This window comes from Schistocerca cancellata, chromosome 3, assembly GCF_023864275.1.
Source record: "Schistocerca cancellata isolate TAMUIC-IGC-003103 chromosome 3, iqSchCanc2.1, whole genome shotgun sequence".
Lineage (NCBI taxonomy): Eukaryota > Metazoa > Arthropoda > Insecta > Orthoptera > Acrididae > Schistocerca > Schistocerca cancellata.
Genome location: NC_064628.1, coordinates 508086017 through 508098361, shown reverse-complemented (window position 1 = coordinate 508098361; position 12345 = coordinate 508086017). Strand labels below are relative to the sequence as shown.

At 44.4% G+C, this 12345-nt stretch overlaps 1 protein-coding gene across 1 annotated transcript in view; it reads left to right on the top strand.

Moving 5' to 3' along the window:
* Positions 1 to 12345, top strand: part of LOC126176381 (synaptotagmin-12-like) — a 326752-nt gene that overhangs the window by 292952 nt on the left and 21455 nt on the right. Inside the window, exon 8 of the mRNA XM_049923538.1 lies at positions 6872 to 7081. Within this exon, the coding sequence (XP_049779495.1) occupies positions 6872 to 7081 (210 nt within the window). The remainder of the gene's footprint in view (positions 1 to 6871; positions 7082 to 12345) is intronic.

The following is a 12345-nucleotide window of genomic DNA, read 5'->3' as shown; positions in this document are numbered from 1 at the left end:
TAGTTCTAGGTTATAGGGGACTGATGACCTCAGATATAAAGTCCCATAGTGCTCAGAGCCATTTGAACCATTTGAACCTACTCCCAACAGTAACGCTCCGCGACCCCGCTGGAAGTCAAGCTGACAGGTGTGGGCAGCTTATACCTTTTTGAACCGTTTAACGCACTCTCCTGGAAGTAGCACGGGGAGAGAAATGGAAACTTTTCAAATGAGTTTCTATTGTAATGTCTACGAAGACCCCACTGTACCAGCGCCAGGGTCTGAACTACCTAGCAAGATTTGACGCCATCTAAAGAGGATCCGAACAGGCCACACCAGAACTACGGCTATAGTCTAACCTTTAAAAATGGGCCATAGCACTGAATGTGACTGCGGAGCAGCAGTGCAGACCGTGCAACATGTTGTCCAACAGTGCTTCGAGAGAAGATACCCTGAAATATGGAATGATATCCTGGAACCTATTTGATGATGTTAATTTGACTTTAAATATTGATTCTTTTTTTACAGCATCATGCTTCTGACTGGTTCGATGCGGCTCGAGGCTAATACCTCTCATATGTTCATCTCAGAGCAGCACTTACTTATTGGCTGGATGAATTACAGTCTCCAGCTTCCCCTACTATTTTTGCCCTTCACAGCTCTCACAAGTCCCATGGAAGTATAATGTCTTACACATGTCCCATCATGCTGTCCTTTCTTCTTGTCAGTGTTCTCCATATCATCATTTCCTCCTCATTTGTTATCTTATTCGTTCGCTTAACTTTCAACATTCTTCTATATCACCACATCTCAAACGCAGATTCTCAGAAATTTCTTACTCAGATTAAGTCTGTGTTTGATAACAGCAGACTTATCTTGGCCAGGAATGCTCTCTATGCCTGTACTTGTCTGCTTTTTATGTCCTCTTTACTCCGTTACTCGTGTCTTACCTTACTTACAAGGTAGCAGAATTTCTTCACTTCGGTTAGCTTGCGATCCTCAATTTCGTTGCTAAGCTTATCGCTAGTCTCACTTCTGCTACTCCTCATTACTTTTGTCTTTCTTCGATTTACTGTGAATCTAATCCATAGTGTGTGCTTATTACACTGCGCATTCCATTCAACAGCTCGTGCAGCATTTCCTCGGTTTCGCCGAGTGTAGCAGTCCCGTCAGCGACTCTTATCGTTAATATCCTTTCACACTGAATTTTAATCCCACTCCTAAACCTTTATATTTTTTCTGTCATTGCTTCTAGATGTATATTATGGGCATCCACCTCTTATATTCTTTCCAATCTGAGCAGTCCATTCTTGGTCTTCCATTATTATTTTTCTCCACCATTCTTGTACATATCGTAAATTACATATCATTTCCTTTAACTTACACTTACATTCCTGAAAATTTCGGACATCTTGCACAATTTGACATTGTTGAACGATTTTTCTTGATCGCCAGATCCTACGAAACTTTGATTTTTCTCAAGTTCTGTTTCCATCATCAAGCACAACCTGAGAACTGCCTCTCAGGCGACTTTAGCTATCTTATAAGAGGCGATCAAAATGTTTCCGTCACAAAGCCACACAGTCCAGAAACGGTATGCCAATCAGGCAAAATCGCCGTTATCACTGAGACACCATTCCGCCGACGCACCAGATTGAAAAAACCCGTTTGGTGAAACACCGTGTCCCACTGCGTAAAGAAGTCCGTAACTGCCTACTGCACATCCTCGTACGACAGGAATCTGTAACATCTGAAGGGTTTTTTTAGGGACCGAGGGCGCGATAATCACGTGAGGAGAGATCGGGACTCGAGAGCGGGTGGTCGAGTGTCTTCAGATCGTCCGGCGTCTTGTGCCGAATCAGCACGGAACTTAGTGCAGCATTACACAGTGGTGGTTTTCGACATGCATGCTGCCCCAAACACATCGTTCATTCTGTGGTGGATGTCTACCGGTAATTGTCCTTCGGCGGCCAAGAAAAGAACGGCAGTCAAGTTGGTCCCGTTTGGACGCATTTGGTAATAACGTCGCCATTGTTCACGTTACCACATTTACCGCACGCACGCTGGAAATGTATGAATGCCACACTAATCTCTTGCCTATATGTCGGTGCTTAATACCCGTATAGCAGTCGCGCCACGCTGCATATACATTGCAGCAACGTATAATTTTAAGTAATATTGTGTTTATAGTGGTTGTTGGTGAGGAGGAAAGTTAGTTATTAGTATTTTATTAATGATCTCATTCATAAGCAGCCATATCACAGTCATCACAGTCGCTCAAGAAAGTTATAATTAAGCTTTACTTGTTAAATCAGAATCGGACGATGACTCTCCTTGCCGGCCGCGGTGGCCGTGCGTTTCTAGGTGCTGCAGTCCGGAACCGCGGGGCTGCTACGGTCGCAGGTTCGAATCCTGCCTCGGGCATGGATGTGTGTGATGTCCTTAGGTTAGTTAGGTTTAAGTAGTTCTAGGGGACTGATGACCTAAGATGTTAAGTCCCATAGTGCTCAGAGCCATTTGAACCATTTTGAACTCTCCTTCTCCGCAGTCTCGATGATTTGAAGCGATCTGCAATCCTGTGTAAATAAAATGTCTTGGTTTTCTTGCGTTGCGTCAGGAAACCTCAGATCAAGCGGAAAGTTTGCTTTGATAGAGTTTAATTATCCGATGAAATAATGGAGCTCTTGGATCTAATAATTGCAGGTTCGTTTCCAATTCATCGGAAGTTCTCTTCTGATTACCAACGAAACGACACCTCCGTGCAAATTTCCAGTTGGAGAATACATATATAATGAAATTCCTTACACACCTTTGATGCTAATGCTCAGTATATATTTTCTTGAGTAGCATACAATATATTTTCAATCTCTTTCTTCCAGTAATCTCGATAGCAAAATTACAATTATTCAGTGCGGCTATTCGGCACTGAGAAGATCCTAGAAGTCCTCTCAACACACCAGAGAGAATATTACAAAGAGTAATTATGCACTCATGGAATAGTGATAGTACTGTACTACTTTGCGCATCGATTCTGCGAGTGCATATGTGGCCAAGTAGGAAACGTAATTTACTCATAGAATTGTGCAGGGATAATTAGTAGAATATAAAGAGATATTACAAACGCTCTGAAACGGAAAGTTGATGATCGCCCGTCATAATAGCAACATCGTTATCTGACAAATCCACAATATTCTTTTCCATTCTTGTGTATATGATTCTTGTCAGCGACATGACTGTATGAGCCGTTAAGCTGAGTGTGCGGTGGTTTTCGCACTTGTCTGTCCCTGTAACAGATCTTCGAATGTGAAATGCTGTGTCAGAGCTACCGCTTTTGTACAATCTCTAAAATTTACTAACTGTTTTGTAAATACATAGACTCTAAGACAAAATATATGACACACCAGGAAGAAAGTATATAAACTGGTCACAAATTCATATTCATACAGAATGGAAGCCAGTCAAGGAATACTTTAGGGAATTAGTTTTAAAAAATTTATTTCAAAGGCTTTTCCAGTTTTCTCCCAGAGTACTTCACGCCGTGTCCACATGACACAAGTCGCTTGTCTTTCGAAAGCGAGACAGTTCTGTCCAGTTAAAGCTGCTGACAGGAGACGCCCTGAGACCTCTGCTGAAACTGTTAGCGAATTCACGCTACTGATTTTAGCCAATAGCGTGCGCGGGATACTGATCACGTGTGTGGACGCCGGAGCGACCTGCGAAGCGGGACGCACTTGCTTCTCTCTCTTGTCATCCAGTCCTGGAGCAGAACAGACGTCTTTTTGGAAGGCAGAGAATCTGGCTCTGCTCTTCGCGACCGGCCACCAGCGTAAGTTAACATGAACCGCTTCCTCTTCCGTTGCCCATTTCATCTAATTGTTCGCCCTTCTAGACTGGCCTAAACCTGCTAACTTCCGACCCTAGGCGCGCCTTTTGTACTCCGTATATTGAAATAAATCCTCTTTATTGTACTCAATTTCCTGTTTTTTCATTAAACGGCACCCCGAATGCCCACTATCAAATCCTGACAGCTCGACCTCCTGCACACTGCCGCCACACAACCTCCTTCCCCCTCCCCTGCCCATTTTATACATTAACACTGTAGTCAGAAGTTTCTCTCCCGATCCCCAAACCACGTACACATTTACAATATTCATGCAGGTATCGACGGAAAATGCAAAATTATAAACTTTGGCGATCAATCGATGAATGTCTGACAGTGAAACATAATTTCACGGTGCAGCTGGCAAGGATAGTAAGTAGAGAGGGGACATGTTGATACAAGGGCATAAACTCTTTGTGAAGTTCATTTCACTTACTCAGTTGGTCAGTAACTATGTCTCGCAGACAGGCGCATGAGCAATATACGCATATTTCAGCATTTGAGAGAGAATGTCTAGTTGAACTCAAAGAAGCCGGTTGGAGCAATCGGCGGATCGCTCGACATTTGAATAGGTGCGATGCCACTATTTGACGATGTTGGCAGGAATGAGCGAACCACGGCCGAACATAGAATCGAGAAGGAAGCGGTCAGCCTAGAGAGACGACAGAACGAGAGGACCGAACAATCTTCAGAGAGTACTCAGAGTCCTGGATTCATCATTATCACCGATCCGAAGTACAACTGGTGCTTCAGTGTCTACAAGAAACATTCACTGGCGGCTCACAGAAAGATGGTTCAAATGGCTCTGAGCACTATGGGACTCAACTTCTGAGGTCATCAGTCCCCTAGAACTTAGAACTACTTAAACCTAACTAACCTAAGGACATCACACACATCCATGCCCGAGGCAGGATTCGAATCTGCGACCGTAGCGGTCGCGCGGTTCCAGACTGTAGCACCTAGAACCGCTCGGCCACTCCGGCCGGCCTCACAGAAAGACGACTGAGCTCACGGTGCCCCTTGCGCCGACTACCATTGTCCTCTGTACGCCAGCAAGCCCACTTGCAGTGGTATCGGCACATTCACCCTGGAATCCCATTGACTGCAACAGAACTGTCCTCAGTGATGAGTCCCGTTTCGAACTGAGCCCCGATGACCAGCTAAGGCGTGTCTGGAGGCGCCCCGGGCGGCAGTGGGATACTAACCTGATTGTTACCCGCCATACAGGCCGACAACCAAGAGCGAAGGTCGGAGTTGCCATTTCATTTCATAACAAGACCCCTTTCGTTGTCATTCGCGGCACTTTCGCACAACAGCAGTGCGTCGGCAATATTCTATGCCCTTCATAGTTCTTCATAGCGAGCAGCACACACACGGCACACGCGGTAAGAATCTCTACCGCCTGTCTTCGTGCTTGCCACACCCTACCTAGGCCAACAAGGTCACAGGAGCTCTCCCGAATTGAGAACGTTTCTACATCTACATATATACTCCGCTAGCAACCAAGCGGTGTGTGGCGGAGGGTACAAATCGCGCCAAAGTCATATTCCCCCCCCCTCCCCCCCTGTTCCACTGGCGGATAGCGCGAGGGAAAAACGACTGTCTGAACGCCTGAGTACGAGCTCTTATTTCCCTTATCTTTGAATGGTGACCATTGCGGGATTTGAAAGTTGGTGGTAATAATATATGCTCTACATCCTCGGCGAAGTTCGGATTTCGGAATTTAGTGAGCAGCCCCTTCTTTTTGGCTCGTCGTCTATCTGCAAGTGTGTCCCACACCAAACTTTCTGTGAGATTGGTAACGCTCTCGCGATGGCTAAATGTACCAGTCACGAATCTTGCCGATCTTCTTTGGACCTTCTCAATCTCTTGAATCAGATCCAACTGATAAGAGTCCATACAGACGAACAATACTCTAAGACTGAACGAACTAACGTATTGTAAGCTATTTCCTTTGTTGAAGGACTGCATCGTTTCAGGATTCTACCAATAAACCGCATTCTAGAGTCCGCCTTGCCCGTTACTTGTGTAATCTGATCATTCCATTTGAGATCATTTCGAATAGTCACACCCAGATACTTTACGGATGCTACAGCTTCCAAAAACTGCTCATTTATTTTGTATTCGTACATTAATGGGGATTTTCGCCTTGTTATACGCAGTAGGTTACACTTACTAATATTGAGAGACAACTGCCAGTCATTACACCACGCATTTATTTTCTGAAAATCCTCATTGATTTGTTCACAACTTTCATGTGATACTACTCTCCAGTAGACTACAGCATCATCAGCAAACAGTCAATACCATCAACCAGATCGTTTATGTAAATCGTAAAAAGCAGAGCACCTATTACCCTGGCCTGGGGCACACCTGAGGTTACGCTTTTTTCTGTTGAAGTCACCCCGTTCAGGACGACATACTGCTCCCTGTATGTTAGAAAACTTTCTATCCAACTTCATATGTCATCGGATAGACCGTAAGCACGCACTTTTTTTAGAAAGTGACAGTGCGGAACTGAGTCGAACGCCTTTCGAAAGTCGAGAAATATGGCATCAACCTGGGAGCTGGTGTCTAGAGCCTGTTGTATATCATGCACAAAGAGGGCCAGCTGTGTCTCGCATGACCGCTGTTTGCTAAAACCGTGCCGGTTTCTACAGATTAGCTCCTCGTGACCAGGTTTGGAGCGTTATGGGCAGGGCTCTCCAAGCAGCTCGCGTCAGTTGCGCAGAATTTGGCACGGTAGGTCTCACGAGGGCATCCGACAACTCAGTCAATCAATGCCAGATGGCCGAACAGCTGTTTGCGTAAGGGTCAAAGGTGGGCCAACGCATTATTGACTTGGTCAATTTGTGAATCTCTTTCTTTTGAATAAATCATCCAGTTTATTTTTTTTTACCATGTCTGTGTAATTCGTAATCTGTAATTTGTTAATTTTTTGTTTGTAGTTTGGAAGCTGTAGGTCTTAAGTTTGCGATTAGACAAATGAAGCAAACCAAACTGCGTGGGCAGGTGTACCGGCGCAGCAGCTGCCCGAGCTACAAGGAGAAGTTCGTGTTCTCGCTGGACCCGGCGGAGCTGTCGCGGCGCACGTTGTCGCTGCAGGTGTTCGCCACGGACAAGGAGGTGACGACGCTGTTGGGCGAGGCCGAGCTGCGCCTCTCCGACATCAGCATGCGGCAGCCGGTCACCACGTGGCTCACGCTCACCGACACCGGCCAGGTAACGCCCACCCATCCTAACCAGCACCGCTCTTCATCAGACTACATTCTGTATCCGGAGGACGCGATGTAACATCCACAAATATACATGACATCTCGATATTGTCTGGAAAAAAAGATCGTGGTACTGTGTTGTAACGGAACCTATTAAAGGCTTTACTTTACCGAAGTATGCGATACCATCCCAATTCAACCAGTTGAACGAGTACTTATGAGTATAGAAAATGTATTGTGTATGTTAACAATGATTGCATAACATGTCTCCATAAACAGTCAACCCATTAAATTATACTGAATAACTTACCCACACAAAAGTTAATATCACTTGATCACTGATACAGTAAATGTCATCATGTAAAAACAATAAGTTCATCTTAAATAATTAATATGAAGTACGAAAAATAGTGGCCTACTTACGTATTTTGTATATCATTAAATAAAAATCACCCAGTGAGACCTATTTGTTCACTAGGACCGTTTTCACTCAGTATTCACGTAAACTCTCCTATTTTAGACGAAAACCAATGTAATTCTTAATAATTCATGTTATTTACTTATTTATGCACATTAGAGAAGTCAATTGACAAACTTCTAAAAAAACGGCCTTTTTATAACAAAGAATTATTCTGTCAAGTCAACAAATCTATCTGTCATTTTAATAACCTGTTAAATTATGTCACTCGATATAAATTAATAACTTTTCTGCACAAATTACGATAACAGATGTACATGTGACTTATAAACTATATCTCTTTTTAGTAGTTCTTTGACAAGGTTATAAATACAAGCAGCAAGAAGGATCGGGGGCGGAGTCTGAATGTCACTTTGGTAAAGTGTGTGTGTGTTATTGTTCGAGGTGGATAAACATTGCAAAGAACATGTCAAAGAAGTGTTACTTTGTGTTGTGTCATTGTCTTTGGTGTACAGTGGAATTGCCGGCCGCGGTGGTCTAGCGGTTCTAGGCGCTCAGTCCGGAACCGCGGGACTGCTACGGTCGCAGGTTCGCATCCTGCCTCGGGCATGGATGTGTGTGATGTCCTTAGGTTAGTTAGGTTTAAGTAGTTCTAAGTTCTAGGGGACTGATGACCTCACATGTTAAGTCCCATAGTGCTCAGAGCCATTTGAACCATTTGACAGTGGAATTAAGATGGCCACCAGAGTAATAAATATTTTAAGTTTAAATATTTGTTGGTTTCGCTCATTATTTATCATCAAAAGCACATCAAAAATACGGGACCTCATCTTTTTACCCCTAGACAACCAGATTTAGAGCCAGCATTAGCATCGAGACACAGCAGCGATCCAGCAAGCAGCAGCGATTACCACAATGCATTTTAATGGCGCTAACCTAACATCAAGTGCTAACAAGATCCGTAAATGGGAGTGAAATAGTGCGATTATAGCAATATCTACGACTAGGCGACCATTATAGTGTGCACAGCCGAGAGCGTGAGCAACTGCGCCTCTTACGAATTTATTGTGTGATACGTCTATGTAGCCCTGATCTCGTTTTAGTGGACGTCAACACTGCCGCATATCTGACGAGGACATCGCGCGAGTCGTTTTTAAAAACTCTTGACAAGGGCAACGTACTATTGGGGCTTTTATGTAAGTTAGGATTCGTTTTCCCTGTACTTAACATCTTCTACATCAGACACCGCACAATGGTTCTTTTTTTAAAATTCTGACCATGGAGGTTTCCTGCTGGGTCATTTGTATGCTCGGTATCCCGTGAGCTTAACCCCGATTTATCAGGCAATCTGGAGGTGGCTTGCATAAGGCGAAACACATCCCCGGGCGGCTAAATAAAATAAAAATCCAGTTTTGCAGCCAAGGCTGTTTTTTCTTTCACATTGTTAGCACTGGTTGCTGTATCACTCTGCCATGGACTGGAAAAACTTCTATTCACAAATGTTCTTATCGAAACAGTCTTGACCGCGGAAATTAAAAACAGTATTGACCGATCTGAAGTGGTAAGCAGCCACCATCACAACTAAAGAACAGAAAAGACAAAAAGCAAATAATTATTGTAAAATCCATATATATTACAAAAAAGTGTGTATGTTTTTGTGTATGTTCCACGTCTCCTACATCAATGGACCGATTTCAACCAAATTTAGTACACATTTTACTTACTATTTGGAAATAAATACTGTGTGGGTAACAATCAGGAACCTCCTATTAGGTTGGGGTTAATAACATGGAGAGAGCAGGGTTGAGGAAGAGATGGACAGAGAGAGGTGGGAGGAGATGGACAGAGAAAGGGGGCAGGTGAAATGGTAAGAGACAGGGAAAAGGAGGAGATGAGACAGGGGGAGGGGAGAGGAGGTGGACAGAGAGTGGGAGAGAAGGAGATGGACAAAGACAAGATGAGTAGGAGATGGACAAAGAGAGAGGGTTGGTGGTAAATGAGGGCTTGAACAGCAGACATAGGGGACGAGAGACATGGGAAGCAGCATGTGGACAGAGAGAGGGGCAGGACCAGATGACAGAGACTTGGTGGTGGAGAAAGTGGGGAGAAAGAGAGAGAGAGAGAGATGGGGGGGGGGGAGAGAAGGAGATTGACAAAGAGGAGGGTGAAGGGGGCGGACAAAGAGGAAGGAGGAGATGGACTAACAGAATGGGAATAAATACATACCTGGGCAATGCCGGGTACTCAGCTAATATGAAATACTAAAGTGCATATATACTGGGGGAAATATACGCAAAATTCTTGTTACGGAGTAACGTGTCACAGTAATCATCACAACATACAAACCGCCTTTCATGCTTCTGCGTCACGTTTTCAACGGCGGAATAAACTGCATCACTAGCAAACGCACGTTCAGCTTACATAAGTTAGGAGCATGGGATGTACACTGCTTGACACTAAATTTGAAACATTCAGAATACATATTTGATGCTCATGTAATTTAGTGATCGCACACTCCAGCGACGGATGATGCTATAGTATATCGAGAGGTTGTAACAATGGAAAATTGTACTGAAATTCAGGAGGATCTGCAACGAATTGACGCATGGTGCAGGGAATGGCAATTGAATCACAATGTAGACAAGTGTAATGTGCTGCGAATACACAGAAAGAAAGATCCTTTATCATTTAGCTACAATACAGCTGGTCAGCAAATGGAAACAGTTAATTTCTTAAATTATCTGGGAGAAGGCATTAGGAGTGGTTTAAAATGGAATGACCATATAAAAGTAATCGTCGGTAAAGCAGATGCCAGACTGAGATTCATTGGAAGAATCCTAAGGAAATGCAATCCGAAAACAAAGGAAGTAGGTTACAGTCACTTGTTCGCCCACTGCTTGAATACTGCTCACCGGTGTGGGATCCGTACCAGATAGGGTTGATAGAGGAGATAGAGAAGATCCAACGGAGAGCAGCACACTTCGTTACAGGATCATTTAGTAATCGCGAAAGTGTTACGGAAATGATAAACTCCAGTGGAAGACTCTGCAGGAGAGACGCTCAGGAGCTTGGTACGGGCTTTTGTTGAAGTTTCGAGAACATACCATCTCTGATGAGTCAAGCAGTATATTGCTCCCTCCTACGTATGTCTTGGGAAGAGACCATGAGGATAAAATCAGAGAGATTAGAGCCCACACAGAGGCATACCGACAATCTTTCTTTCCACGAACAATACGGGACTGGAACAGAAGGGAGAACCGATAGAGGTACTCAAAGTACCCTCCGCCACGCACCGTCAGATTTCTTGGGGAGTATGGATGTAGATGTAGATGTAGAACTTCATTTGAGTTGCTAGCGTATGAGAATTTTCGTTCTGAAAGAGGACTCCACTTCCACGTTCACTCTGTCGGGTCTGCCATTGTCTTTTAGAAATGTATCGATGCTCATGTAATTTAGTGATCGCACACTCCAGCGACGGTGTTACACTTCTCAGTGCACAACATTCGCACTACGTAAACGAGCGCTAAACCAGACATATTGTTGAGACCTGGAACAAAGAGCTGTGAACTCCCACATTCACACAGCAGTATGTAAATCAGAAAAATGATCGAAATCCCACATACAGGTGTGTGTCAATAAATTGACAAAAAACTGGGACACCTGAGGTACAAATATATACATAGGCGTATGCAAGAATGACCAAGAGTGGGCACTTGCTCCCTCCTGGAATCTTTAGTAGATTTTTCATTAATTTCAAAATCTTCACATATTTCTATAAATGACTGTCTCCGATACTGTATAACGCGTGCAAGGGGTAACACAGTGGCTTTAGTATACATTATATTGCTTGTTTGCCAGGCTCTTTATGGGAAATTACATCGTTTTCTTGTCGATGTGGCGGTTTCGACGTTGTTTTGTAGTTCTGGGGGATGTAGATCATGGCCGAAATAGAGTACCTGATCTTTTCTCTGTGTCTTCCTTGTACAGCCTTTAATGAGCTGCAGAAACGGACAATTCCAACACCTAGCAGACTACAAACGTGACTGCGCAATACCTGCCCGACACCTGTCTGCATTTCTCACAAGAGCAATCGCTTCGCTTTCGCATACCTTGCATTTCAACAGGAAGTTTGTGTCAGACACGTCAAGGCTTGCTGAGACTTCATTCAGTTTTACATGGTAGTGCAAATGTATGAGGGGCAGTCAAATTAAACCCGAACATCCGCAGCAACGGGACCATGGAATGGTTCCGTTCAAAAGTGATCACTACGCACGATAGGACATTTATCCAACTAGGAGACGAGACGATCAAATCCTATTTAGTAGAACGCAGTCGGCCGCTGACGGATCCACAACCACACATTCTTTGCACTTCCTCGTCCGACTGAAACCGACGTACACGTATGTCTTCCTTCAGGTGACCAAAGATATGAAAATCACACGCTCCACATAGGATGTTGCAGTGTTTCCCAACCAAGCTGCTGAAGAGTAGCCTTCGTCCGATTGTGGTTCCACACCCGAGGAACTTGTTTCCATGTGATGGCTGGAGCCCGTGTGCGAGCGGACGAGGAAAGCAGGCCACGTCTGCTACACAGCTGACTGAAGGTGTAGTCGATTCGTAGGCGCTAGCTGTACGATGCGCGATGCTACGAGTATGACAGCTGAACGAACACTTCAGACCAGTTTGCCAACAACGAAGGTCATAACCCAACAACTGTATACACCTGTGATGTGCCACTACGCCGTTCCGCTACCTCAGCGATGACAGTAACGAAACGTGACAATTGTTGGACGACCTGTCGCGCGGACTGTGTATTATGGCGTGTGTTCGTTTCCCATTTGACTGCCCCTTGT